Source organism: Aulonocara stuartgranti, assembly GCF_965226115.1.
Source record: "Aulonocara stuartgranti genome assembly, chromosome: 2".
Classification (NCBI taxonomy): Eukaryota; Metazoa; Chordata; class Actinopteri; order Cichliformes; family Cichlidae; genus Aulonocara; species Aulonocara stuartgranti.
Window position 1 is genome coordinate 32,186,706 of NC_138940.1, and position 27,375 is coordinate 32,214,080.

Below are 27,375 nucleotides of genomic sequence, written 5' to 3' on the forward strand. Positions count from 1 at the left end.
TATATACACAACGATACAATGATGGCTAGACTTTTGACCAATCAACGGTCTCCTTCACTGTAGACTTGTAGGCTAATGACATCTAATAAAAACTGCAAAAAACAAGACACTAGAAATAAATGACAATCAAAATAAACCAGGACGCCACTAAACAGGGAATCAGAATAAGACTTGACAAGAAAGAGGATGACAAAGGGAAGGCAAGACTAATAAATCAAAATATAAAGAATCCAATAACAATAACTGTAAATATACTGACTAAAACTAGAATCTAAAATATCAAGAAACTCATAATACTAGAATAAATACTGGTATACACAGAAGCTCAAGTAAACTAGACATAAATCAGAAAACTACAAACAGTAACCTAACTGAGGAAGCGGTACAAGGAAACAATCCTGAAACCAAAAACCTTCCTATATTTGCATAAACCATGACCAACTTAAAACCATGTTTACATATCTACAAAAAGCCAAGATGCATGGAAAAGGCTTCATTTGCCAAAATACTCTTGCAGGTGTGGACAGGGTCTAAAACAGCCTTTCATAAGACGCTATAATCATGTTTATTTCCAATCTGAAATATGACCATTTTAGCATGAGAGTCTATGGGTACTGACTTTTAAAGCCTGCCCCAAGTGGTCATTCGAAGAACTACAGCTGTTGGCACTCAAGCATTGGCTTCATTTGTTTTACAGTCAAATCTCTCTTAAATTAAAAAGCTGTTCATTCATGAAGCTAAAGCCAAGATGAACTCTTTTTACCGTAAAGAGTAGAAGCGACTCTAACATTTATAAAACTTGGTATTTAGCCGGCACCTAAAGTATTCCTTAGGTAGAACTCTTCGTGAAAACCGGTGATGCAAAAAAACCAAAGCAAATTCCAAACTGGAAATACACTTAAACATTTATTTTTATATTTTAACAAAAGGTATAAAAAATTGTGACCAAATCATGCAGAAAGTAACTCCCAAAAGAATTCATACAGAAACACAAACTCAACATTGGGTACACACAGCTTTGATGTTGTACAATGAGTTTCACAGTTTGTTGACTCTATTTGAGTTTATTAGACTTTAATATTTGTTGTATCAGTGCCAAAGCCTCGTGGCAACAAGTTCCAGTTTAAAGTCCTTTGGGAGGACACAGTAACCTTTGTGCTTTATAGAATTATTATTTTCTCATTAACTTCAGTGTCAACAATGCTGAAAGCCGTATAATGAGAAGCTTTTAATCAAGTGTGTCGGAGGGATGGTTTGTGTTTGCTCATTCTTGTAGAAGCAGAATTGATTGAAAAGCTGTAAGATGGCATTTAGCTTCACTGGGAATCACTTAAATTGCCAGGAAAAAGGTCACACAACAAAAATAGCCTTTACTGATAGGTAAAATCAATTATATTAAGGCAACAGCAACATTGAGACAGACAAGTAGACTGTGTGAGTCAGTGTATAATTGTGGATTTAGCTACAGGTCTTTGGTTTTAAAAAAAAGCATAGTACAAATAAGTAAAGAAGACAAGAAATGAAAATAATACATTTCAAAAATGGCTATCTCTTTCTTTGGGTGCATCACTGGGCTTCACTTCCTCTGCTCTGGAGCTCTGCCGAAACAAACACACATAATGTAAATACAGGGATTTTTCTTAATGGTAAAAATGACCTGAAATGTGCTCAAATAAATTATTTCAGCGGGCTTTGAGATCCTGCTTGGAATAATTCAAGAGACTCATGCTGGAGATAAATTTTCAGTGCTACTTCTGTTAAAGAAAAGAGCTGAGATCTTCTGAAAAATATATTCGTGAATTCCTACTAAGAGGTCGCATACAGCTGACATCACTCATACCTGGACATTAAACATGAAGCCAAACAGCAGCCAGTGAACCTACCTTGACAAACCTTGGCAATAGCTTGACACAGATAAGTAAATAGGTGTATTTCTGTTCTTTTTAACTGAAGCACTTATTCTTGAATCTAAACCCAGTTAACTTAAACAGGTTGGGCTATTACTCTACCTTGGACTTGAATAACAGGTTGATGACACCCTTTGAGCGTCTGTCTGCTGTTCGGTCAGAGGTTGCACACACCGACATGCTCTTACTGTCCCTCCTGGCTCTGGAGGACTCCACCTCCTCAGCCCCTCCTGCCACTGACAAGGACAGGCCTAGAGAGAAAGAGAGAGAGGGGAAAAAACAAATGTAGTGTTTGTGTCCTCGTGATTACAATTTTACAGCAGATCTTGCACTGTAGCCAGGTGATTTTTTGTGACTAATTGGGCTCCCGCAGCTGTTCTGCCAATGACCTGTGTGCCCTAGCAACACTGGGGGCCTGTGAGTGCTGTATCTTCAGTGAGGCAGTGCAGCTTGTAGTTGTGTATTAACACCGCAGTGAGTGCTGTCTCAGCTGATTCAGTGAAGGCAGGAGGCCAGCGAAGCATCAGTAAATTGTGGCCTGATTCACCATAGTGCAAGGATGTGTAAATACAACAATCAGATATAAACCAGATGCAACTATTACATACTTCTGAGAAAATACAACATTCAAACTGATTTGCTGCCTTATATCAGAGTGTGTCTTAGGGCAAGTTGTTACTGTGCATTCCCCAGCATTCACTTTTTCTATTGCACACCATAGCATGCCAAGGTATTTCTCCTATTATGACCTTGCTTGTGCTCTTTTTTTCTTTGAGTCAGCTTTCCAGAGCAGGAAAAATGCAGCACTTCCTCTTAGGTCATGATTTTTTGACTTTGTGGGCTTTGTGCACCTCAGTCACAGTAATTCCATCACACCAGGTGGGTTTGTGTGTCACCTGTGATGGCAGGCAGCGATCTTGAGTTGGCATTGGTCAGCGCCACATTTACTTCATTTGGCTCAGACAAGTTGGTGTCACTGCGGAACTCCTGTTTCTTGGACAGCTAGAGGGAGACAAAAATCACAGAAAACTCAGACTACACTTCACAGAAACAGAGCGTTCTATTACTTAATCATGTAATGCAACCTTCCCCTCTTTTCTGTCTTTGTACCTTTTTCTCACATTTTCCCCACATTGCTATCCATCATCACTAATTCTCACCCGTTTGCATTCCAGTGTACTGGTCCGTTCTCTTTCCTCTGTGATGAAGATCATGCTGCTCCTTTTCTTTTTCTTCTTACTCTTCCTCATTTTGACCTCTGCATCACCCACTGTCATCATGCTCCCCTCCTCACCTATACTAACACTGCCACTGGAGCGTGGCAGGGTGGCAGAGCTCCAGGAGATTGGAGACTCAGGAGGATTGTCCCTGGGAGGAGGCAGGAAGATTTAGATTAGACATTCAAAGGAAATCCAAGCTTATTATCATATTTGTGTGACGCTTTTTCCATAAGACTTCATGTATGCAGTTTAAACTGAGTGTTATCGTGGGGTTCTCGTGACACAGTAGGGGTTCGAAAATGTGCATGTTACCTGTCTGCATGTGTCTTGGTTGGCGTCCCACACTCGGATCCCTGCAGTGAGGAAATCGAGATGACGGACTGACGAAATGATCGCAGCATGGAGCGTGGACGAGTAGACTTTCTCTCATCCAAGTCCGGCTGGAGAGAGAGAAAGACAAATGTGAGCAATATGTAGATTAGCCGAAAAAGATATCGTAGAAAAAGTGACATCTCTAAAAACAAAAAGAACAAGAAAAAAGTAAAACTGAGTCTAATCACTCTTAAAATGGTGTATAATCACTCTACTCCAGTTTTGTTTAATTTCTCCTGAAAGGCAGTGCCAATTACAAGTTAATGACCACATTTGCCCCCGTTAAAACCATCCAAACCCTGTTCTAGTTGCAGAGAAATTTAAAAGGTACAAATCCCACATCAACACTCTTCTCACAGCGTTTTCTGAGTACTTTGATCTTTAAATTCGCTTGGGTCAGCTAATTTGCAGCTTAATTAGCTCCACACTGCTCTACCACAGCAGCTCCATGTCCAGCTTTGCAGAAAAAAAGATATTCTGGATTACGGAAGCATCATATTTTAGTAGAAAAGTTAGGATTTTCCTACATTTTTCTTTCAGCTTACCAACTCTCTCACTCCGTACTCCTTCTCCACTTTCTTTTTCAGCTGTTTGAAACACTCCTCCATGCGCTCATGGAAAGGACGCAAGTCCTCTGTCACTCTCTTCCCATGGAGGGAGATTCCTCCACCTAATAATGGGATCTGGAAATAAAAATGCCATGGTGTCAGCAGAAAAACACACACACACACATATAAAAGTAATGACTATATATGTTGTGTACATGTATTTGAGAATATGTATTAAGTACCTGCCATGCGATGAGGTCCTTGAGGCGAACCAGCTTCTCTCTGTCCTCCTGGTGATGCTGGGTGTACTCTTCAGTAAAGAAGGCCTGATACAGAGGAAATATTATATAACACTCATTTAAAAAATGATAAAAATCGATTACTATTTCACCAGCTAGCAAAAATGGTAATTTACTACCATCCTATGTGGAATATTATAATACTGAATAGTGTGTGTGGAGGCACTTAAATGATAGTCAGATAAGTACATTTCATTTAATGTCATTTGGACTGCAGAAACTGACTTTGATTATATTCAGTGAGCCTCAGGAGGTGATAAAGAGTTTCTTCTTAATGGATTTAAGTTCATCATGAGAGACGAGTCTTGCATGAGAGCACTCTCTTAAGCTCTGATATCTGTTAAAGGACTTACTTTGTTACGGTGAATCTCCGTCCTTTTTCGCAACCCCTATTTGGCTGTACGTGGTATGTGTTACAATAGATGGCAATAGAAATATATATATATAGCAATATAACAGCTTTATGCAGTGGTTCTCAAACTTTTTCTCTCTCAATCTGATTTAATGAAAAACAATGTGTATCTAAAAGCACTTAATTACTACATTTCAAATATTTAAAGGCATCACAAAATTCACAGAAAACCAATTTTTTTTCGACATCCTAAGCTAAGCATTGAAGTTGTATGACAGCGAGGTTTTCTAAAAGAACTAAAAGCAATAAAAAAACGTTACTTAATTTTTAATAAGAAACATCTGTAGAGATCAAACTCTTTTCCAGGCGAAGTCTTTAAAGACTGCTTTGTTTCAGAGTCATGAAAGAAAAAGAAGACTCAAACAAACATGTGGTTCGCTTTTGTTACACTTTGAACACATATCCATTTCCTTTTGTCTGCCACAAAATATCCAAATCTGGCTTTATGCTCACAGTAAATGTGACTGTGCTTATTACTTTCAGTTGGCTTTTGATGATAGCTAATTGTGACTTCAAAATATTGAACACAAAAGTATTTACTGAACTTAAATTTTGTATTAAAATAATAATAATAATTATGCAGGAATGATTCTCTCTTTTTTTTTTTAAACAAACACATGCACCTCATCCAGTTCTCCAAGGTTTCCTGCAGGTACTAGTTTATCATTTTAGAAATCCTGGTTTAAGCTAAAGTACTTTGTTTCCCCAAAAGGTTACCACAGCAGATGCATCTGTATGTTTGGCACATATTTTTATGCTGGATGTCCTTCCTGATGAAACCTTCCAATGTAGCCAGGATTGGGATCAGGTCTAAGGCCACACTAGCTTGTGTTTTATTGCCAGCTGGTGAGCCTCTGCCCCTCCTACTTCTGAGAAACTCACTAATAAACTCTTTTTAAGCTCAGTCATGTTACTGGCTTGTTGAAAATTAACCTAATTAGTTACAAGATAATCCTCCATCTGTTTCAGGGTCTGTTTCTGTTTACTCTTCCAGCCTTTTGTTCCCACCACTCCAAAGTTTTGAGATGTGTTATTGCCATTAAGTTCAAAATGAGTTAATTTTTAAAAATTAAATGACAAAAGGTCTTAATAGAGTTTTCAGAATCACGGCTTTCTGTTGTTGTTGTTTTTTTAAATTTTATACAGCGTCCCAACCATTTTGGAACTGGGTTTGTAATATTAGTGATGATCCTTGAGAATTTACCTTTTCATATTTTGCAAAGCCACCCATGACAGCTGGGTCAACGATGCCGTTGAGCAGCATGGAGAGAGGGTTGATAGGAAGGCTCCAGTCAGACTGGTATTGGTTAATCATCGTTAAAATCTTCTCATTTGTTGACTCCATGGTCTCTATGGCATTCTCCAAAGGAGACAAGGTAGTCTGGAAAGGGAGGCAGACACACAGAAAGAGTAGAAGAAAAAGGAATGAAGGTGGATGGATGGAGAGTTTTCAGATCGGATGTGGGAGACGTATAATAAAACCTTTAAATATTAAACATAAAAAAAACCCTGTAATCAGTGGTGTTGAAATGTGAAACGCATTGCACTGGAGATAATAACTTACAGCAAACATACAAGTCAAACATGGAGAACAAACATGGCCCTGTAGACTTACATGCTTCATGTCAGTTGCCTCAAACCAGCGCAGGATCCCAGGCAGCTTATAGACAGTGGTAAAGGTTGTGCGCTCAATCCACATGGACTAAAAAAAACCAAAAAAAAAGTATAAAAACAGAGAAGCTGTCAGATAAATCTGTACCACTTCTGAATACTCTGATATCATATCTTGCATTGAAGCCTGAAATCTTAACAGACGCTTGCTGCACAATCTTATTTATTCTAATCTAATCATACACCACAGTAATACCGGAATCTGATGCTGCATCTCAAGAGCTCATCTGAAACCTTTAAACACAAGCCTCAGCATATGAAAAATCCTGCCTTTGAATAAAATCCTATTATTTTATATATTAGAAACTCACAGTTTCAGACTGATAACAGTTCTAGTACAAAAGTCCTTGAAATGCTTTCATGGTCCCTGAGGTCACACATTTCATTTTAAAGACATAACTCACAGCAAACTCATTGTTTGGGTCCACGGGTCCTTTCCTCACAGGTCTGGAATAGTGAAAGCGCTGCACATAGTTGGACTTATAGAAGCTGAAGAGGAAAGAAATGAGTCAAACAAAGACAACAGAAAAATCATGCAAAATGAGGCACAATATACATTAGGTGTACATATTTAAAACCTCCAGTTCATTTTTAAGCACTAGCTTGAATGGCACTAACTTGATGATCTGGTCAGGAACGGGTTTGTTCTTCAGGCGAGGAGGGATTTCGAGGACTGGCTGCACTGTAAAACACTGGATATCTGTTTTGGACTGCTCAGAAATAAACATAAGAGATAGATTCTCAGTATCTCTGTGAGTGTACAAACTCATAGTGGAGGGATGTGTTCATACAGAAGTGCATCAAAAGGAACAGGACAAGTAAACTAAAATGAAATTTTAGTTTGATACACAGAGATCTGATGGTTGGTTAAGATGTACTGTGGTTCTGGGTTAAAAGGTCCCTGGATATTTAGTACTTTCAAATGTGTTCAGTGACCCAAATACTTAATAATCCCGAAGGTGCTGCATGTGAATATTTTATGACTTCTATGCTAGTGTGCTGGTGAACACTGTAGACCATGCAGAATATTAAAATTTTCTTCGTTCAATATGCATCTACATATGACTGTAAATGAATAAGTGTGTAATGCTGCTTGAAGGATACACTGAAGTGGAGAGTTCTTGATATCATCCCCTGGCATGGTGGTTGTGTTGAGACGCACGGCGCTGGGGAACTGGCTCATCAGCTGGTTCTGGAAGTCCTCTCTGCGCTCATACTCCTTACCACGGTGGATAAACACCTTGTTCTGAAGCCAGGGGGAATAAACCAGTGTTAATACTGATAATAAAGATTAAGACCCAGCTTATCTTCACAGGAAAGTTCTTTGCCTATTTAAACGTCCTTAAATAGGGCAGAGTCCACCTAGGAATGGCAGACACTGAAATTCTCTCAAAGACTCAAAAGTTGGACCTGATCACCTTTGACTGCCCTCTTATAAGCTGAGTACTGACTTTGTCTTACTTGTTATCACAGCAGATTAACACACATAATCATAGCAGAAGCAATAATCATTGCAAAATTATATTTCTGCAGCCTGTTGCAATCAACACATCCAAAATGTTTCCGGAGGGTATCGTATGTCCCACTCTGCTAGATACCTGCTGGTGCGATTTAAAAAAAACTGTAAACAGCTAAGCTTAACTGCCAATAACGTTTTTTAATGGAAGACAGTTAGGATTTTGTAAATGGTGTGAATTCCTTAATATCTACTTTATGAGTGTTTCTGGTAACAATTTGAAGTATTCTCTAACTCAACTGTGACACAGCAAAATACAAACCCTGAGGAATGGAGGGTAGCCCTGTCCATAGTAGCCCACTGCAAAGTAGTCTGGTTTAGGCCTCAAGATCTTCATAATATTTTCATAGAACTTGGCTTGTTTTTCCTGTAGAGAGACAGAAGGAAACAGAGGATGTGTCCAAGGGAGACTTTCAGATGTGCACTTTGGGCAGTTTAATCAGCTCATGCCAATGACAAAGCTACGCTCAGCAGAATGCCGGGCCTGCGAGGGTGATAGATGTAGTGAAAAAAAAGCACACCCCATCCAAGGGCAATGTCTGTCATTTATATAACCACATAAATTCAGCATTAGCTGAGAGAGCTTCTGCTGCAGTCATATAAAGAGAGGGAGAGATTTTTCCATTGTTGGGAAATGTGTGATTCTCTTCGAGGAGTGGAAGGAGTTATTTGAGTGAAGGGGAGATAGAGGAGAAGGTGGTGCTAAACCAAAAGTTAGTAAATGGGAGAATCACTTCTTCTGTTGTGCAGAGGCAAGAGATGAAAGAAGCGGAAGTGTGATTGAGATGACAAAGTGAGGGCCAGGAGGACTTTGAAGTAGCTGAAGACTGCTAATGAAGAATCATAATTTTGGGGTCATATATTTATGACACGCCATAAGCTCAAAAAAAGCTTGATTTAAAGGAGTATTTGACATGCCGAGTAAGCTTTAAAAATAGCTGTTAATGTTTGAGTGTGCAGATGATGTAACAATATATTCAGAGGCAGTGTTGGGGAGTAACGGAATACATGTAGCGCCGTTACGTATTTAAAATACAAAATATGAGTAACTGTATTCAGTTACAGTTACCGTTTAAAAAGGTGGTATTTAGAATACAGTTACTTTGCTGAAATAAAGGGATTACACGGCGGTATTTTCCTGTTTCATATGTTCGGCTATGCCCTCTCTATTTTTGGTTACTAGATGACAGTACATATTTATATTATTATAGGATGGCACTCCCTTAATCAAAGACGTGATAAGTAGCCTGAATTCTCTTTCTTTCTTAAACCCCCCAAACATCTAAAACATCTATAAAAGGGAAAGGGGAAAAACATGCAATCATGAATGCTACACAGAAGACATGAACCCCTGTGATTGTAATGTATTACCAGTCTCTTGCTGAGCAGCTCGTAGTCAAAGATCTCATTTTCGTACTGCTCTGCAAGTTCCTTACACAGAGTGATGGCCTCTTCCCACATCTAAGCACACAAAGGAAAGAAACAGAAGTGTCCTTCATTACACCATCTGCTAATAAATCGGGCACAGCTGTCGTGGTGGGAATTCATATCATGAAAATGTCTGTGTCCAAGTCTCTGTGGAGTGGAAGGAAGTCTCTATCTCAGCTTCAGAGAACATGAGACACTCGGGGAGAATACAAAATGAATGTGACACTAACATACAGCACAGTGATCATGTGTGGTTGAAGGATATCTGTTTTGATGTCTCCGATATCCTCGAGTGAAGAAAATAAGAAAAAGAAGACAAAAACGAACAACAACACACGGATTTTCATTAATGCAACTGAGCGCTAATTAGTACTCAATTAATCACTCAGTATCGGTACAGCTAAGCAAATTTTGACATTGTCTGAAACAATACCGACCTTGCCCTTGTCAAAGTAGTCAATGATTGTGTCGTAGAGAGTTTCTTTGAGCTGTCGCTGCGTTTGGGAGCCGTGGAACTCAAACTGACTGCACATGTCATCTGACCACTGCAACAGAGACAGAGAGGAAGTATTGTATTGTATCTTTATTTGTTTCAGACATATAAAACAAAAAACAATATATACACACTACATATATTTTCATTTACAGATACGAATATATATGTAGATATACACACACACACGTATGTGTTCAGATAAACAAAAAATATATAATGAAATAAAACAAAATCGTCTTACATAATGTAACAATGTTTGGTCTGAAAAGGAGTAGGAAGAAGTATGAACATAGTAAAGAGATATGGAAGAAAAGACAAAGATAAAAACAAAATGAGATATTTCCGAAGGGAGGCCCAACTTGATATTGCTGAAACAAAAGAAAAACTTTGCCTTCAGGACTACTCTAATTTCTGCTGTGCCATTTATCACAGAGGAACAAAGGGAGAAGAAGTACTTAAAGCTTACAGTTTCATTGTTGTAATAAATCAATATTAGTCCTAAGCGGAGAATGTGCAAAAACAGCAGCAGAGTGCCCATTTATTATATAAATGAGACAACTGTTTATCTTCTATTACATAAATTACACAGAATTAAATTTAGAAAAAAAAAAACCAGTACATCATGATTTTTAAAACTGTCTAATCTGCTTAGGATAGCAAAGATTATAGCATGCTGTGTGTTCCAGCCTGTTGTTTCCAGTAGTGTGACCGGAATGACAGGACTGACCCTGCAGATAAATGGAGATTATAAAAATTGTTAAATAGAGTTCAACTGCTTTGATGTAATGAGACACACAGAGGAGATGACGAGCAGGAGATGCTCAAATTCATGTGTCTTATAAAAGAGTTGAAGCGACATAAGAGGTCAAACAGCCTCAGACTCATACATGCACATCCTCACACACACACACACACACACACACACTGGGCAAGTGCACAGCATCAATCACCATAGTGATGTAGCTGCAGTAGACGACGCAATGCCATAAACTAAACTCGGCGCTTCATCATTTGGAGGCCAGCGACGTTTATCAGCTAATGCAAAACTGTCTCAGTTGTGGCAAGTGATTAAGAAGAACAAGACACCGGGGCCAGCATTAAGCAACGATATGTGTCTTCATATGCGTGCATGTGACTGTTTGCCCCACCTTGAGCAGACGAGAGTGGAGCAGCAGTGTGTACGCCGCCTCTGTGTAGTTTTCACACTCCAGGTGAAGGTCCCTCAACTTGTAAAGGTACCTGAGCACACACAAGTACAAGAAAAAAGAAAAAAAGAAGGCACACTCTTTAAACAAGAGAATTAAACCTTATTCCACTAGGTGCCACTGTTGGGCAACCTGAAGACCTGCAAAGGAAGCATTAGCCCTCTTTCTCTCTCTTTCTCTCACTCTCTCACCCACAAACACACTGGTAGATACCCTGAAATATGTACTAAGCTTAGCAAAAGGTCATTTAACACTCGCACACACACACCTACACACACACACACACACACACGTACGCACGCACGCACGCACGCACGCACGCACGCACGCACACACACACACACACACACAAAAGAGCACAATTTAGCATATGTCTTATAATGGTCTGACAGATGCTTGTAGGCCTATAATGTTTTATAGGCCTGACAAGGGGAAAAATGGGATTACTTCTTGTCACCTGGAGGACCGGCTTTTACTGCTACTGCTTTTAGTTTTGATCTGTTTTGTTGTATCTATATCTTGCATCTGTCAAGACAAACTTTCTCCACATGGCCAGAGGCTGGACTTTGTTGCTAAAGCACTGATGACAAAGTAGGAAAAGAAATGTTTTCTGGATGCTTTTAAATGAACAGTCCCATATCTGCTTGCAAAGTAAGGTGTTGGCTCACAGGACAACCGCTTATTTTGTCTGCCTAAATGTTGACAGTCTCACTTTCCTTGTTTTTTATTCTTTTTTTATGTCACACCTGCTATTTCCTTTCTCACACTTTCAGATATAACAATTTTCTGGTTGGAAATGTATCTGGCTGTAAGTTGTTTATGACAGTCCAGTCATTGGATGTGAAATCAAACAGAAAAGGGAACAAAAAAACTGAAAAGTTTCACTCCCAAGTCATTTGCAACTTACATTAATTACTCAATCTGTTTGACTATTATTTTAGAGTCGTGTATTCATCTCATTTGTTCTCTGGCATCCTGTTTTTCACTTTCTCTAGCTTCATTTTACCTGCACGTTTCAAAACTGAAAGGGTTTTGATGATCCAAATTTAGCAGGAGGCATCTTTTTTATTCTTCTATACTCGGTTTTGTTTGATACAAATAAGTAAGTTTCATCTTATTATTTGCACCTTGAATAGAACAATATAAGAAGTGTCCTATTTCCATATTACAGGTTATGAGTGTTTAGCAGTATCTTCATGCTGTAAAAAAACAAAACAAAAACCCTGTAAAATATCAATAGGACATCAACATTTCTATTCTATTACAAAGGGAATGGATGCATTGCTCACAGCTCCTATGTGGTAGAATTGTCTAGCTGTCTCACATTCTTATGAGACAGCTACACAAAGAAAAAGAAATTACAGAAAGCTACAAGCTTCAGTGACTAGTATGTAGCACATATAGCGAATAGCACTACGTGTATGTATAGCAGAATGAAACTTGGCGAAGGGAGCAGATTCAGTTTTCAACGTACTGCATTTAGAGAAAAAGACATTATCATATGCACCAGGGATGCGAACCAAAACAGCGAGGTGAGTCCAGTGCAGTTTAATTTCATATTTTCTTTCATAGGATTCTGAAATGATGACAGAGTTTAAATCTGAAGCTTGATCATGTGCTTCATCATTGTGGCTGATTTGGGTTGTACGCAGCAGCACAAAGGGAATTTTAATTAGTTTTGGGTTTCATTATCCATTGTTATGTAAGCGCACCATTAAATTGTGACTAATTATATAACACAGACATAAATTGTCTATTTGCATTAAAATATATTTGTTGGCTGACACCAATAAACCAGCCAGCTAAATGTTACTGTATTATCCACAGAGCTGACAAGGCAGTTGATCAACCACTGACTTTCACTCACATTCACACATACAGATAACTAATTTGTCTAAAAGCCATACTCAGAAGTGCACTGCGGGACCTGACTAGATCTGTACTTCCTCTCCTCCTCTCTTTCCTGTCTGTCCCGCTCATTCTCTCGCTCTCTTACAAATGGTTCTGTCTCTCCCTGTCTCTCCACCTCTCCCTCCCTCACACTCATCATGTCTCTCTCTCCCTCCAGTCAGGCCGAGCTGATCCTGTGGATTTTGACATTAATTCAGTGGAACTCATATAATCCCTTGTCAGATTATAGAGCCACACACACACACACACACACACACGAACGCATGCACAGACATGCACAGACATGCGTACAACACAGATATGCACCATTTAAGTTAAATCCAGCAAGTAAATACCTGATATACATCGCTTCACGATTGATGTCCTTGTAAAAGTTCTGCAAAGACAGAAGGAGGGGTTGGTTAGTGTAGTTTCTGTGTGTATGTATGCCTGTGTTCGCATGCATATGCATATATAACTGATAGAGGTTTTGAAACTATGCTATTAATTCCACGTTTATATTATACTATATTATACACCATAACATGCTGTATCACACTATACTATCCAATAATATGTATACTATACTGTACACTACACTACAACACTACACTATACCACATTACACTATCCTATTTTATACTATACTACAGTACTATACTATAATACTGATTGCTTGTGCTTTAATGTGGGAGCATGTGTGTTTTCAAGTGTGCTAGATAAACTGCACAAACTCCCAGTTTAATTAAGTTTAATGATATCTACAGTGAACAGAGGAGTGGAACGAACTGATGTAACCTCACCTCCCATCACTAGCACAGGCCAATACACACAACAGCACCAACAGACACATAATCACAAATGTGACAAATTATAGTTGATTTTTCCACAGTATACCATCGAACCATTTTATATTGTCAAGGGTAAGATTTATTATTTATTGGACAATGAATTTTAAATTTAGGGAGCTAACATGTTTATATAGGGTGCCCATCAAGAAGACAAGTAAAGATTTGCAGCAGTCCACCTGTCTTTTAAATCTATAGCAACACAACTTTCAGTAGAACTACAGCATCACTTTCTATCTTTTATAGAGAACAATACAGCAACTGAGAGTTGTTTAAAAAAAATCTACACATATGTATGCTTAGTATATTGTAGATATAGTGTACAGTATGTGTACTGAGTTAATATTTGTAACAACGAAAAAGAAAAATGAAACCAAAATGATATACTGCAAACCTTTTGAGAGTACTTCTTATGTTCAAATAAGTTTGTTTTGTTTTGATAGTTCATCTACATGAAAGAGCAGAATAAATATGCGTGTGACTGTGCCTGTGTGTATAATTCCTTAGTAAAGTTAGCCTGGGGGGTACGGTTAGGGGAGTGCACTAGTGCCTGCTTGTGGGCAGAGGGGATTTTTTTCAGTTGGCCAAATGAATGAAACAGAATAGCTAATGGGCAACTGCCACAGGCTACAAACTAAACACTCCTGCCATGTACCAGCAGCCTCCACCTTGGGGGTGGGGGATAAAGAGTTATTCTACATTATTATTCAAACACAGACGCATCCATCTGTCGAATTATGATTTTTTAAATGTTTGCATCTTGGAAATGAAAGGAAAAGAGTTTTGCTGAGGTATCATACGATTTAATCTGGCGTGGAAAAGATCATATGGTGGGTAGATGGCATCCATTACTAAACCTAAGAATACTGTGGGGGAGAATCTGATTAGGAGATCACATAAGAGAAAAGACGTGGAACAGACAGGAGCTGATGCAACCCAATGCAAAATGTAGGAGACCAGACAAGGAGATGAATCTTTGCCTTTAGATCAATCAGCACCCAAATTAAATGGGGGAAAAGAAAAAAGGCCTTGGCACATACGACAAGAAATAAAATCTGTGTTTCATAATAAACTCTTGGCTGCTTTGGATTCTATATAAAACAAAGTTTCACATTATATTGTATATTCAATTACTAATGGATTTATTGGTGTTGATGTGCGTACATCTAAGATCAGCAACTCTTTGCTATGAGACACTACACCAACAAGGCACTGTATATTGCAAGAATCACAAGGTAAGTAGCAATAAATGCTAATCCATGATGACACAAACATATCACACTTAGACACTAGAAAGCTAATGATGATGATGCTAACAAGACTTTCAAGCGCTGGCAACTTTGCCAGCTGATTTCAAAGAAGGTGGTTCTTACCAGAAGATTGACTGTGCAGCTCATGCGGTTGTTGCGGCTGTCATCGCTCATCACGGTGCGGTAGTCAAGGAGACGAATGAGGAGCCCCTTCACCAAGGAGACAAAGTGCTGCACCTGTGGCCTCAGCGTGGGTTTCTCAGCAGCACAGTCCAGCAATCTGGCAGACATGCTTCCACAATTTAATCATCAGAGACCTCTGAGAGGGTTTTACCTTGTTATTCAGGGTTATTCAGTTTGTCTATTAATGTACTGGCAGAAGACCAGAGCCAAGTGTGAAATGCTGCTCATGAGAGTTAGCAGGAAATCGATTGTGTATAGTGAAAAAAACTACAATACTTACATGCTCTCCAGTAGCTGCATGTAGCGTTCATCTCCTCCACCACCCTCCACCTCATGGTCCAACTTCAGAATGATCTCATTCTCAAACTGCCGAAGATTTTATTATTATTTTTTTAAAGTAACTATTACATTCTATTGTATTCTATTCTTAATATACCAACATCCTTAGAAGGCAGACAGATAACAAATTACAAAGCTCTGGAGCGTCATCGTATGCTCATATCACATCTTTTATTCTTTTTATCAATTGTTTTTCAGGCTTTCTCTTTCAGGGTAAACATCAAACAACTTTGCATCACTATCTACTGAGTCATCAGATTCCCTCTCCCTGCCTACCTAATGAGTGATCTTTGTTTGTCCTTTTGTATTTAAAACAAAGAATAAGTGTTCGCTTGGGTAACACCTCACAATAGTGCTATGTGCATACAGTCCAAGTAACAGGGAAAAATATTTTCGGTATCAGAACAAAAGGACATTTATCACTCAGAGCTTGATTAATAGCATAAAGAACAGCACTGAAAATGGGGAAAGCAAAGAGTGGGACAAAAGGTAGATTAAGAAGCAAAAGACGGGAGCAACAGAAGTGGAAATCAATTATGCATGCAAGCATAATTAAGGTGTCTCTTTTACTTTTATCTGCTGCATTACAGGAAATCAATGCGGGAGCACAATGTGTATGTGCCACAGTTATAGATTTTCTATTTCATTTGTTTTCCTTGTCTCTTCTTTTAATTTTAGCATGTATTCATAGATACAAATGCATCAAAGTCTGCAATATACAAGATTTATTTAAGTATTTTTTGTATCACGATTAGTTTTTAAATGGCTCGACTGTCTTAAGTTTAGTATGTATACTAATCGCTTGTGTTCTTATATGTGTGTACCTTGCTGAAGTTTCCAAAACGTGCATGTTCACAGGTGATCATGTCAAAGAAGATGGGAATAGTGGCCCTTCTCAGCTCTTCCTCAGGGATCAAAGTCATCTCCAGGATGGGACCCACCATGCCGGGGATGAAACAGATTTTATGACTGCCTGAAAAAACACACACATAGAAATAAACACACGTAATTGCTCGTATATGCAGACACAGCATTTTTCACTCACCCTCAGGTAACACTACAGGTCTCTGTCTGGCAAATACAAGAAGTATTTTTCTTCTACAGTAAGAGCTTTAGCTCTGTGCAGGATATAACCCTACTCTTCTGTACACACCACAGAAAACTGTGATATTTTTAGTGCACTGATATATTCAGATTGGTGTCTGTCAGTGTGAAACGCTGCTGACTCATGAACCTTTCTATCCACAGTTTATGAAGAAGAAAAACTACACATTACAGTATAGTTCTTACCTAGTTTATACCAGATGTCACGGATTGCAAAGCCAATAAGCCTTCTCATATCTCCATATCTGGAATTCAGAGTGTGGGACAATAAGGAAGGAAAAATACACAGAAAGAGAAAAAAGAAGACATTAGAATGTTAGTTTGGAAGCAGTGTCCTAATCAATACTGTTATTACTGAGTGGAAAAGATAATGCTCACCTACTCTTACTCAACTTGATCTAAATTAAATGCCTATCTACAGGTAACACACACTTTTAATAAGTAGTGGAGTTTAGACAGCAAACAAAGAATCCTAAATAGACCACAAATCAGTGGGGAGAGTAGGTGTGGTAAATTGGGAAATTAAATAGCTCTTCTCTCACTTGGCCAGAATCTTGTTCCTCTTGGTTGGTGAGAAATGTTGAAGCTGCAGGGACTCCTGGGTAATAAACGCAACTGCCAAGTGGAAGTAGTTATTCCACAACTAGACAGTGAGGAAGAGTGAGGAAGGGAGGGGATGCAGAGAAAGATAGCGTTTAAGGGGATTCAGACACAATAAGAAGGATGGCATCAATATGAGACAAAGCTCGGAAATATTGCACATAAAAATACAGTTACCTGGACTTCAAAGTCATCGTTATTAAGGAACTTTTCTTTCATAGTGTCAGCATATGTATTGATGGCTCTTAGGAACACCCTAATGAACAGATATAAAAAAATAAATCAAAAAGACATGTCAATGAAGTAAACTTTGCTGTGGCTGTGTTTGATCAAACTGAATGTTAAAAAAAGGAGAATACGAGTAAAAAACGAATAAAAGGATGGGATTCTTTAAAAAACCACAATGCAGCTTATTTTTTGTTTATCAAAGAATTCAGCTCTAGAGCTTAAAGCCACAGCTTTAAACTGTTATTCCAGACAAAAAAATGCAATATCGCATTCAATTCAAATCTTCTGTCACAGTGATAGATCATGATCGCAAGTTAACAAAGTGTGCAGGTGTATTGGCGTGATATGGCCTTATGGATTTCTAACGTTAAGTAGCAAAACTACTCTCAGGCTCCCTCTGCTTCAACACTGTCTATCTATCACCATTATACAGAGCCAAATGCCATTCCTTCTCATTCCCCCTCCTTCTTTCATTTTCTTTTAAGTAGGCTTTTCTTTCTATATCTGCACATCTTCATTCTAACCCCGGTCTGCAGACTCCTTATCAAACTGCCTTTTCCTGTACCTCACATTAAATTTTTCCTATTTGCCTTTTCGTCTGACACAGCTTTAGCCTCCCTTTAGCTTACATCACAAAAAACACTGATAGCTTTCACTCCATCGGCTCACACACAGTCATATTTGCCACATCAGCCGTTTTCATCATCGCAGCCTTGATCCCAGCTTTCCTATCGCTAACTTATCCCTGTGTGGGTTCATGTGGATGAACCAGTCGACTGTTGATGTCGACTTTTTAAATGCATAAGCTGTAGCTCATGGGCAAACACATGTAGAACCATGCAAGAGAAGACTTTCAAACTGGTTCTGTGCATGTGTGTGTACATATCTGCAATATGTTACCTGTTCTGTACCATGATCATGGCCATCCAGTCAGACGGATACACATGTTTCCCAATCAAGTCCTTGAAAAGGAGGAAGGACTCCATTAGGAAGTCCTGCAGTAGAAGAAGACAAGAAGAACAAGAGACAAATGAGAATATAGAACTGTACTACACAGCAATATGCAAAGTTTTGAGCCACCCTTCATTTATACTTTGATAGGAAAATGAGACATTTTGCTGCACAAAAATGACAGATATAGCAAAAATGATACAAATTAAAACTTATATGTCCAAACAGTTACTTAATTTCTTTTTTTTATTATTTGTCAGAAGGCTCAATAAACACTCCAGTTTTTAAAAAAAATCCAGTTTTCTGCCATCTGCGGATATGTGTGTGAGGCACTTACCACTAGATCAGTAGTTCCACTGAAGGTTTCGATGTATGTAGAATAGTGTCGATCATCCATCTGACTTAGAATAGCTGTCATGCAGGCAACAACCCTCGACTACAGAGGTAAAGTGTGTAAAAAGAAAAAGAAAGAAAGAGATAACCCATTACTCTTAGCCTGAGAGCTACACATCTTAAGCCGAAAACTGAATCATCCATCCATACATCCATCTATTTTCTAAACCACTTATCCATTTCAGTTTTTGCTTGGGGGCTGGAGACTATTCCAGTTTCATAAGGTGAGGGGTGTGTTACTGTACACCCAGAACAGGTCAGCAATCTATTGCAGGGTGCTTTTGAGTCACTTAAGGTTATCCATACTGCACCAAGACTGACGCATAGCTAAACAGAAATTAAACTGTTTGCATCAACAGCTCGTTATTACCATGGAATTTTCAGATGATCATAATCACTATAACCAAACCCAATCATTGCCAGGAAGGCTGGCAGTGTCTGTAGTTTCTAAATTACATTCTATAGTTTACATCGTGGCACCCTGCCACAAGGTGAAATTAAAAAGAAATACCTTCCGAATGACTCGATCACTCCAAATAACAAATACAGAACTAAACCGCTCAGACTTTCTGATAACAACAAATGAGAAAAGGTACAATGAACTTCAGTAAAAATTCATTTTAACATAGTTCATCTGATTTACTTGTTGAAAAGACAAAGAGACGAAAACCTTTCAAACATCAACAAAAGAAAAAAAAAAAAAAAAAGCAGTTCAGACAAAAGTTCAGTGATGTGGTCAACCTTAATATCACCACAAAGGGGCTTTATAATGTGATAACATGTGATGTTGTCTAAAGATCGTTAAGCAAAAACGAAATAGAGTTTGAATGTTTCATGTTTGTGAGGGTCATCAGTTCATGCACTTAACTTGAAATATGGCCCAAGCTGAGTACACATAGACACACGCTGAGTTTAGTATTAGCAAGCGTCAGCGATAGAAGATAGAAAGAGTCCTGAGACAGAGCAGTTGGAAGAAGGAGCTGCGACTTCTGTGAGAAAGACAGACATGAAAGATGAGGCTAGGCATGAAAAAGAAAAAAAAAGTTTTACCTAAGTTAGCTTTAAATCTGTGTGAAAAGTACTGAGGAAAAACTCTCTCGAGCTGGATTAGAGCAGAATATTCATGGGAAATTTAGAGCAGATCTTTCCACATCCAGAGGCTGAGAGGGGGAAGGCACTGAGAATGGTAATGGTCAATGAAGGTGAAGAAAACAGAGAAAAAAAATACAGAAACTGATCTGCATCAACTTGAAGAAAACATGAATAATTACTGGCATGAAAGAAAATGTGAATTTATTTTAAGGTTTGTGCATATTATATATGTTCCTAAAAGTGTTGAAATCTTTGCTGATTAAGTGAAATTTTGTCAATCTACACTCTTCCTCCTTCATGTTCTCCACCAGCTGGACTACTGTTGCATTTTTAATCATTTTTCTTGTTGATTTCATTGACTCTTTTTGCCAGGTTCAATTTGACTTCTTCAAGTGGTCTGTAAATAAATCCTCCCTCCACATAATCATCACACCACTGAGCCTCAAAAGGGCCTGAACATTTTTAAACACTGGTAAACACTAATATGTTTCCCCTTATATGCCCTTGTTTTGTTACACTACATATAGTTTTTGTTATGATCCTCCTTCTGCTGCTACACTGAGTTCAGTAAACATTCAGAACAGGTATTTCTGCCACCGGGATTTGTGAGAAATTATCCTTCGGAGTTGGTGGCAGAAAAGGAGACACGAGACAGAGATTAAGGATGATGGATGACTAATTGAAGATGAAAGATGAATGGCATCTAACGCGATGACAGCTTTAATTTGATCAAAAGTGGCAGGGTTTGTGTTTGTGCTTGCCTGCATTCTAATAAGCAACGATACTTTTTCAGTCATGTATGCAAACAAAACTTAAAAGTTCATTAAAACTTCATTAAAACATAGCTGCGAGCAGCAACGAAGGGGGCAAGCGGTTCAGCAGGGCACAGTCACCATGGCAACTTAATGTGATCGTGTTAGAAACATGACTTTAAGCACTCATAGGAAACAGACAGTCTTCACAATGTGGTCCCGGGTCTGTGCATTACGTTTGGATGTAATAGCTCTGAGCATTGCTGAGATATGACCTCACTACCACATTTGTAAGCTTGCTGCTGATTTCAGTTGACTGTGACCTATTATTGCCTTTAAATAATAATCAAAAAAATCAAAAAAAATATGTCAACTTTGGTTATCATGGGTTTAGGGCTTATCAGTGACAACTTTGTGGAAAACGTCAAAAACATTTTCATAAAAATCAAAATGTCTCAGCATAAGCCACAAAGTTCAGCAGTACTTCATTTGTTAAAAAGTCATCCACGTGTTTTAAACTTTGCAACTTTAAACCAGTGGCGGTGCAGGCGTGGTCAAGCCTCAAACACAACACGAGGGATGTTTTTTTTATTAAGCTGGTTGTTTTTCAGCTCCTGATAGCAGCAATGCTGGTGACAGATGTGTAAGAAATGCAAGGACAGAGACGCCGAAGCTGCCAAATGATCAAACCATTCTTCCATTGTGTTAGTCTGTTATGTGCTGCAAAACTGGATCACCTGTCAAACCGACTACATGATAATCTTCTGCTATTTGAGATGATGCGATAGTCTTTTTATTTACTTGCAACATTGTTCCTTAAACAGTAAAATAAAACACAGCTGTGCTAGAACACGTACATTTCAATTTCAAAGTAGAGAAACAAAAAATAAATGAATAAAAATCTGCAGCTTTGTGTGATCCTACAACACTTTGCAAGTGAATTATTCTTGAATATATAGGATTGATTTTTATACACAACTTGATTACAGTAAATCAATATCATCTTTTATATTATCTGTTAATGCTTATACATGACGACACAAAGTTGTGTGAGTAAAACAGCAGTACACATAGTTTGTGGTCCCATAAGGAGGTGTAGCATTTATTCACCACAGCACTTGATAAAAGGCTTCTGTGGGTTACACATGTGTTTCCTCACTCTCAGCCCTTTTAAAAGCTCTCTCTCTCCTCAAGATGCAATTAAGGACTTGAAAGATCGTTCATTGTGACAAAGGAGAAACAATTTAGGGTCTTGGGAGGGGAGAGGACTTGAGGATGCATAAGTTAGCATAATTAAAAGCACCCTCGGAATCCAGGGACTGTCCCTGAACGCTGTGCCACATTTCTAAACTTTTAACATGCAGTCCTTGGGGTTGCCAACAGACTCTAAAGGCAGGAGGAGAAGAAGAAGAAAGGAATGAATGATGAAATAAAAAGCATACATATAATGGGTGCCTACAGAGCTTAGTCGCTAATAAATATCTTACTGAGAATGTATGTTCTTGAATGTGCGTGCGTGTGTGTGTCTATGTGTGTGGTTTTGTGTATTAGTGCTCAGGGTATAACTACCCCCATCCTCCACCCAACCGTCTGCACTATGGTGACACCAGAGACCCCATCACCATACTTCCTTTTTTAATCTCGCTTCCCTTCTTTCACATTTCTCTTTCCTCTTATGTCTCCCTCTTAAAAGTGCTGGGAGATCAGTTTAGTGTGACACCTAAGTACAGAGTAAGTGCTGGAAGAAACACTTAAATGAGGGAACAATGATTAGTTTGTGCTTAAATAACAACTTATCTGTCACTAAAATTAACTCCTGTCATTGAAAGTAAACCTTAGTATGAGAAAACACTGTTATTGACAGCAGTGGCAAGTCTTTAAATTATGCATATATACTAATATATGTAATTTAGTAGGAAACTCTCCCCAAAGGTGGTAAAAACCAACAGACAGGATCAAGAAGCACAATTAACTCTATTTTTTTTCACCCCTCGCTCTTCCTTTTTTGCCTCCTTAGAGTGCACTGCCTGATCAGTAATAGGATTAGGAACACACACACACACACACTTACTCAGGAAAACTACTCAACAGCTCATACATTTTTGGTTTAGTGTTCACTGTGCTGGTGTATATGTGGATGTTACTGTTTTGAAGTGTAGGTCACGTGTCATATTGCCCTACTTCACTCTAATTGGTGTTCTCTGAGGGGCAGTGCTCTCAATCTCCTTTAACGCCATCTAAACACGACACAAATGCTGAAAGGGCCAAATATCTAGCCATCAAATGCTCCTGCGTCCTCACACATGAATGTGTTTCATCAACACATTGTTGCATGCAAAGACGCATGGAAGGTATATTTTTGTTGTGTATAATAATAAAACTGCAAACAATCACACTGTGTATGACAGAGAGAGAGCTTAGGGCTTGTTGAGGCAAAGGCCTTACACAACAGCTAAAAGATTACTGGCAAAACATGGCACAGACTTTGCCAAGGTCTGAGATTTCATTCCCTTCCTCCTCCATCCTTTGCTTTCCTTTAACCCTTTAAGACCTACCATAGAACCAAGTCCGCCAGAGCTTATATTATATTTTTACATGCCGTAGTGCCATTTTTGGGAGCATTTCAAGTTGATTTACATCAATACAACCATTACAGCCCAAATGTTAATAATATGTCTGCATTAAGTGCATAGTAATTACATAAATTGCAAAAAAGTGCAATAAACTACAAAAAAATTGAAAATTGTTTTTGTTTTTTTAACATATATTTCTAGTTAGAGAAATTTAAGAGGCTTATCCCTCAAAACTTTAAATACAAAAAAGTTGCACAAAATAGTTTCCCACCACAGGTAATTTATTTTAAGTGTCTTCATAGTTTTATTTTTGAAATACACCAATTTTCATATACTGCAGGAAAAACAAAAAGAAATATTATAATGCAAATTAGCAAAAAAAACAGCATGTGCATCAAAACAAACTATTTCGAGCAGTGCAATATGAGTTCTAAGCATCCCAGAAACGACACAGAAAGTCATAAAGTCAAAGATAACTTTTAAAAACACCAGTAGAGGCTCATAAGGCCACGATGGTAAAAAACTACATTTCCGCAAAATGACGACACTTCCGGTTTCGAGCAGGTCATGGCGGACATGCGATAGTTCACGCTGATGGACGTAGGAAGTGTTATGAACAGCTGATCGGATCGGCAAAGCGTGTTTCTGGAATATTATGTTTTTGTTGCTACAAGTGCTTTTTATGCAGTTTTTGCAAAGCTATATGTGGAAGGAAACTGTGACCTAGGACAAGCTGATGGCATAAGATGTAAGTACAACTCCTCCGGTTTCATATGAAAAAAAATTATTGCTCTAGCTCACGTGGTTACAGAGCTACCAGGATTTAAAAATAGTTACGCAAAATGGAGCGTGTCCGCTCCGACCGGCTTTAAAGGGTTAATATGTCTATCCATTCTCTCATTCTGGCCACTGCTGTTGGCAACAAATTCACAGCTGTAATTTCCAAGTTGCTTCCAAATGACAGTTACCTGACAAAGCAGTTTGTATCCTGATAACTTTCACTGCATATCATCTGCTGTCTGATAATGTGTTGCTGTCATTACTGTGGTGACAGCGTCAAACGAAATGTTTTGACTGATAGTGATAGCAGCGATAGATCTCAGTCAGCATTCATCCACTCAACAACAGATGATATTAGGAAGATATGATTTACACTCTCAAATTACTAGTTTGAAATAGTAATTGAACCCAGATGTTACACCTGCTTACAGCTTATAGTGAAACTGAAATTCTATTGTGTCTTGAGCCATAATTAGCAAAAAAAATAGAGTGAAACATGAAATTTTCGTGTGGAATTCCAGCCACCAAATGACAGAATTCCTGGTTGGTCCACTGTAAAGCCAAAATATAAACAGAATACAAGTAGGATTTAATAGATATATGTTATTATTATTTGTAACTAATTTATGCTTGCAGAGATGTATAGAGATGTGTGTTTCGCGTCCATGATTGCTAACCAAACTAATCTAATACACCAAAAAAGAGGGAACTTTTTTTCTGCGAAAAGATTTTTTTCTAAACATAGCAAAAAAATGTGAATATCAGGATTTCACCACAACATTCACATTTACAAATGTAATCCAGGCTTGTATCTTAGGTCTATTTGTACAAGTCTCTTCTCTGAACCTAAATTCCTGCTACTTTCATTTTACAGATCAGCAATATCCATATGAGTGCCCCCAAAGCAGGAGAGATATGTGCATTTATGAACATACCATAACTTTATCACTACAAATGACAATTTACCTCTGACATGGAGACAGAACTGTTACACTGGAAGGAAAATTACACAGTATACTTTTCTACCCTTCAGCTGGTAGACTGGCACTTGTGTTGGAAATTTGCCATATAGAGAAGCTAGCATCTCAGATTGTAGCGTCAACCCTGTGATTAAGGCAAGAATACAGAGTAAGACACAGCTGCCAAGGTGTTATCATTTGGTGCTGTTGCTAATTTGACGTTATCGCCTACAAAACACCGTAATTGAGAAATCTCAAAATGCATTAGCATGACATTTGAATGTCCTTAAAGTTATGTTTCGTGTGGTAGATGACAGATGACAAAATCATAAACTAGTAATCTAAGGCCAGCTGTCCTCTCTCAGAAGACAGCTGGCAAAAAGAAAGACAGATTGTTCAATAGACTGAGGCAATGCATTTAACAACAAACTTTATTTGGAAAAAAAATTAAAGTTAAAGTTAAGTTTAAATATTCTTCCAGTTTCTGTTGGACTGCTTTACATTACCTAAAGCCTTAGAATCAAACAGAATAATGAAAATAGGAACACAGTAAACAATAACTAAAAAAGTATGGAAATAACCATGAAATTGTAAACTGACTCAATTAAGCCTTCATCACAGCCACCCTAGTGAGCACACTATTGTATCTATATCATTAGATCAGCACTATCTAGTAACTATATTATTATATTAGTAACCCCTGCCATCAGCCTCTGTCAATATTCTCACTGATAGTAGTAGCTGTAAGTTGGCAATCCCGAATTAATTGCTCATATTTTTTGGAGCCTGGGCTTTTCTGTCTTATAAATGTTACATAGACTCTATGACAGTGAGTTTGAATTTTGTTTAAAGTTCATTATGCCCACGAGATGCCCAGCGGGATAAACAGTGGAACGACGATGGATGCAATTAAATATAATTAACATATCATTAATTTTAAATTAAGACAGAGAATTAAAGCATTAACTGTGACAGTCCCAATTTAAATGCTTAAGGTTTTAGGGTTTAATCTTTACACGAGTAGCTGTTTCTGACATTGACAGAACTGCCAATCAATAGTGTGGAACAGGGAATCAAGCAGTGCACTAAGTACACACTGATCTACGTCCATGTTTTCACCTTTAACAGTGCAAATAACCAAGATATATACATATAGACACTAGCCTAGACTAGTGGATGACTATCCACTGGTCTAGGCATCTGGAGTTTCAATTTAAAACACAGGGCACACGATAAGAACAATCCATTCAAATGACTCCACATCAGACTCCACCAATGATGCCTTTCACAGCAGTCTATATCCCGTTTGTGCTCTCCTCACCAATCTCCCTCTTTACCCTCCTCTGTGGTTCCTTTTGTGACATCCCCCTAAATGAGAAGTCATCATCCTTTTTTTTTTTTTAAAATAGAACATCTAAAAAACACATTCTCACTGGACAATTGCAGCACTCCTTACTGTACTCCCTCACAGCGACATGCTCAACACTGACCTCCTTGTTACACACAAATACATGCAGACACATTTTTTCCAACACCTGTGGGCTGAGGTGAAATGTAGAGAGGTGGTGGGTGGGGAGACTGTTGGAGGTGGTTGGGGAAGGGGGGGGGGGGGGTGACAAAAGAGATGGATTGTGTGCAGCAGTAATTAGAGCTGTTGTGTTTAAGGATGGATTGGTTGCATGTTTGTTTGACTCAGAGCAACAGAGAGAGGTAGCATGAGTGTCTATCTGTGTGCATTACACAGCGTATGCAAACCTGCACGCCTGTTGACTGTTCAGAAAACAGATCAATGTGTCCTCAGCCCATTTCCTACTCATGTAAAAAGAGCCAGAATCAGTTAACGCAAGTAGGGAAGAGTGAGAGGAGGGGAGGTCAAGGGAAAATGAATGAAAAAAGAGAAGAAAAAAAAAGAGAAGAAAATGCAGTGAAATAAAACATTTACAGGCTTAAAAAGAGGACAGGTTTTTGTTTTCTCAAGCTCACACACCATACACTCTCATACCCCTTCTCATCTTCCTCTCCCAAATCAAATTACCACGACCTCTAAGCTCTGGCACAACTATCTCATGATTTATGGCCCTCGCGTGTTTCCGTGCACACGTGTAATATTTTTTAAAAGCCTTCATGTGTTGAACTGCGGTGACTGCTGCTTATGCAATGTGCATAATTACATTTATATTTGTCACACTCACATACACACACCATTTACCTCATCACACCAGAGGTCAATTGAAACACAACACAAGGTGAGTCAACCACTTTGCAGTGGTGCATACATCGCCAGTTATTTTCAGATGGGGGAGGGGTCAGGAGGGACATTTATATGGACACTGCATCAAACAGCCGCTCAGGGAACACG

The 27,375-nt window shown here is 38.5% G+C and overlaps 1 protein-coding gene across 1 annotated transcript in view; it reads right to left on the reverse strand.

The window, feature by feature from the left end:
- Positions 1–887: 887 nt before the first annotated feature.
- The window catches only part of dock2 (dedicator of cytokinesis 2), a 98,458-nt gene continuing 71,970 nt past the window's right edge, over positions 888–27,375 (reverse strand). The window contains exons 27-51 of the mRNA XM_082545652.1: positions 18,805–18,903; positions 18,417–18,511; positions 17,466–17,544; positions 17,231–17,331; positions 16,875–16,933; positions 16,409–16,557; positions 15,526–15,611; positions 15,186–15,342; positions 13,321–13,361; positions 11,018–11,108; positions 9,811–9,918; positions 9,317–9,406; positions 8,208–8,312; positions 7,534–7,675; positions 7,048–7,129; positions 6,834–6,918; positions 6,374–6,460; positions 5,963–6,139; positions 4,290–4,373; positions 4,045–4,182; positions 3,440–3,567; positions 3,068–3,275; positions 2,804–2,909; positions 2,010–2,158; positions 888–1,598 (exon numbers count right to left, since the gene is read on the reverse strand). Of these exons, the coding sequence (XP_082401778.1) occupies positions 1,536–1,598; positions 2,010–2,158; positions 2,804–2,909; positions 3,068–3,275; positions 3,440–3,567; positions 4,045–4,182; positions 4,290–4,373; positions 5,963–6,139; positions 6,374–6,460; positions 6,834–6,918; positions 7,048–7,129; positions 7,534–7,675; positions 8,208–8,312; positions 9,317–9,406; positions 9,811–9,918; positions 11,018–11,108; positions 13,321–13,361; positions 15,186–15,342; positions 15,526–15,611; positions 16,409–16,557; positions 16,875–16,933; positions 17,231–17,331; positions 17,466–17,544; positions 18,417–18,511; positions 18,805–18,903 (2,709 nt within the window). The 3' untranslated portion in view covers positions 888–1,535. The remainder of the gene's footprint in view (positions 1,599–2,009; positions 2,159–2,803; positions 2,910–3,067; positions 3,276–3,439; positions 3,568–4,044; positions 4,183–4,289; positions 4,374–5,962; positions 6,140–6,373; positions 6,461–6,833; positions 6,919–7,047; positions 7,130–7,533; positions 7,676–8,207; positions 8,313–9,316; positions 9,407–9,810; positions 9,919–11,017; positions 11,109–13,320; positions 13,362–15,185; positions 15,343–15,525; positions 15,612–16,408; positions 16,558–16,874; positions 16,934–17,230; positions 17,332–17,465; positions 17,545–18,416; positions 18,512–18,804; positions 18,904–27,375) is intronic.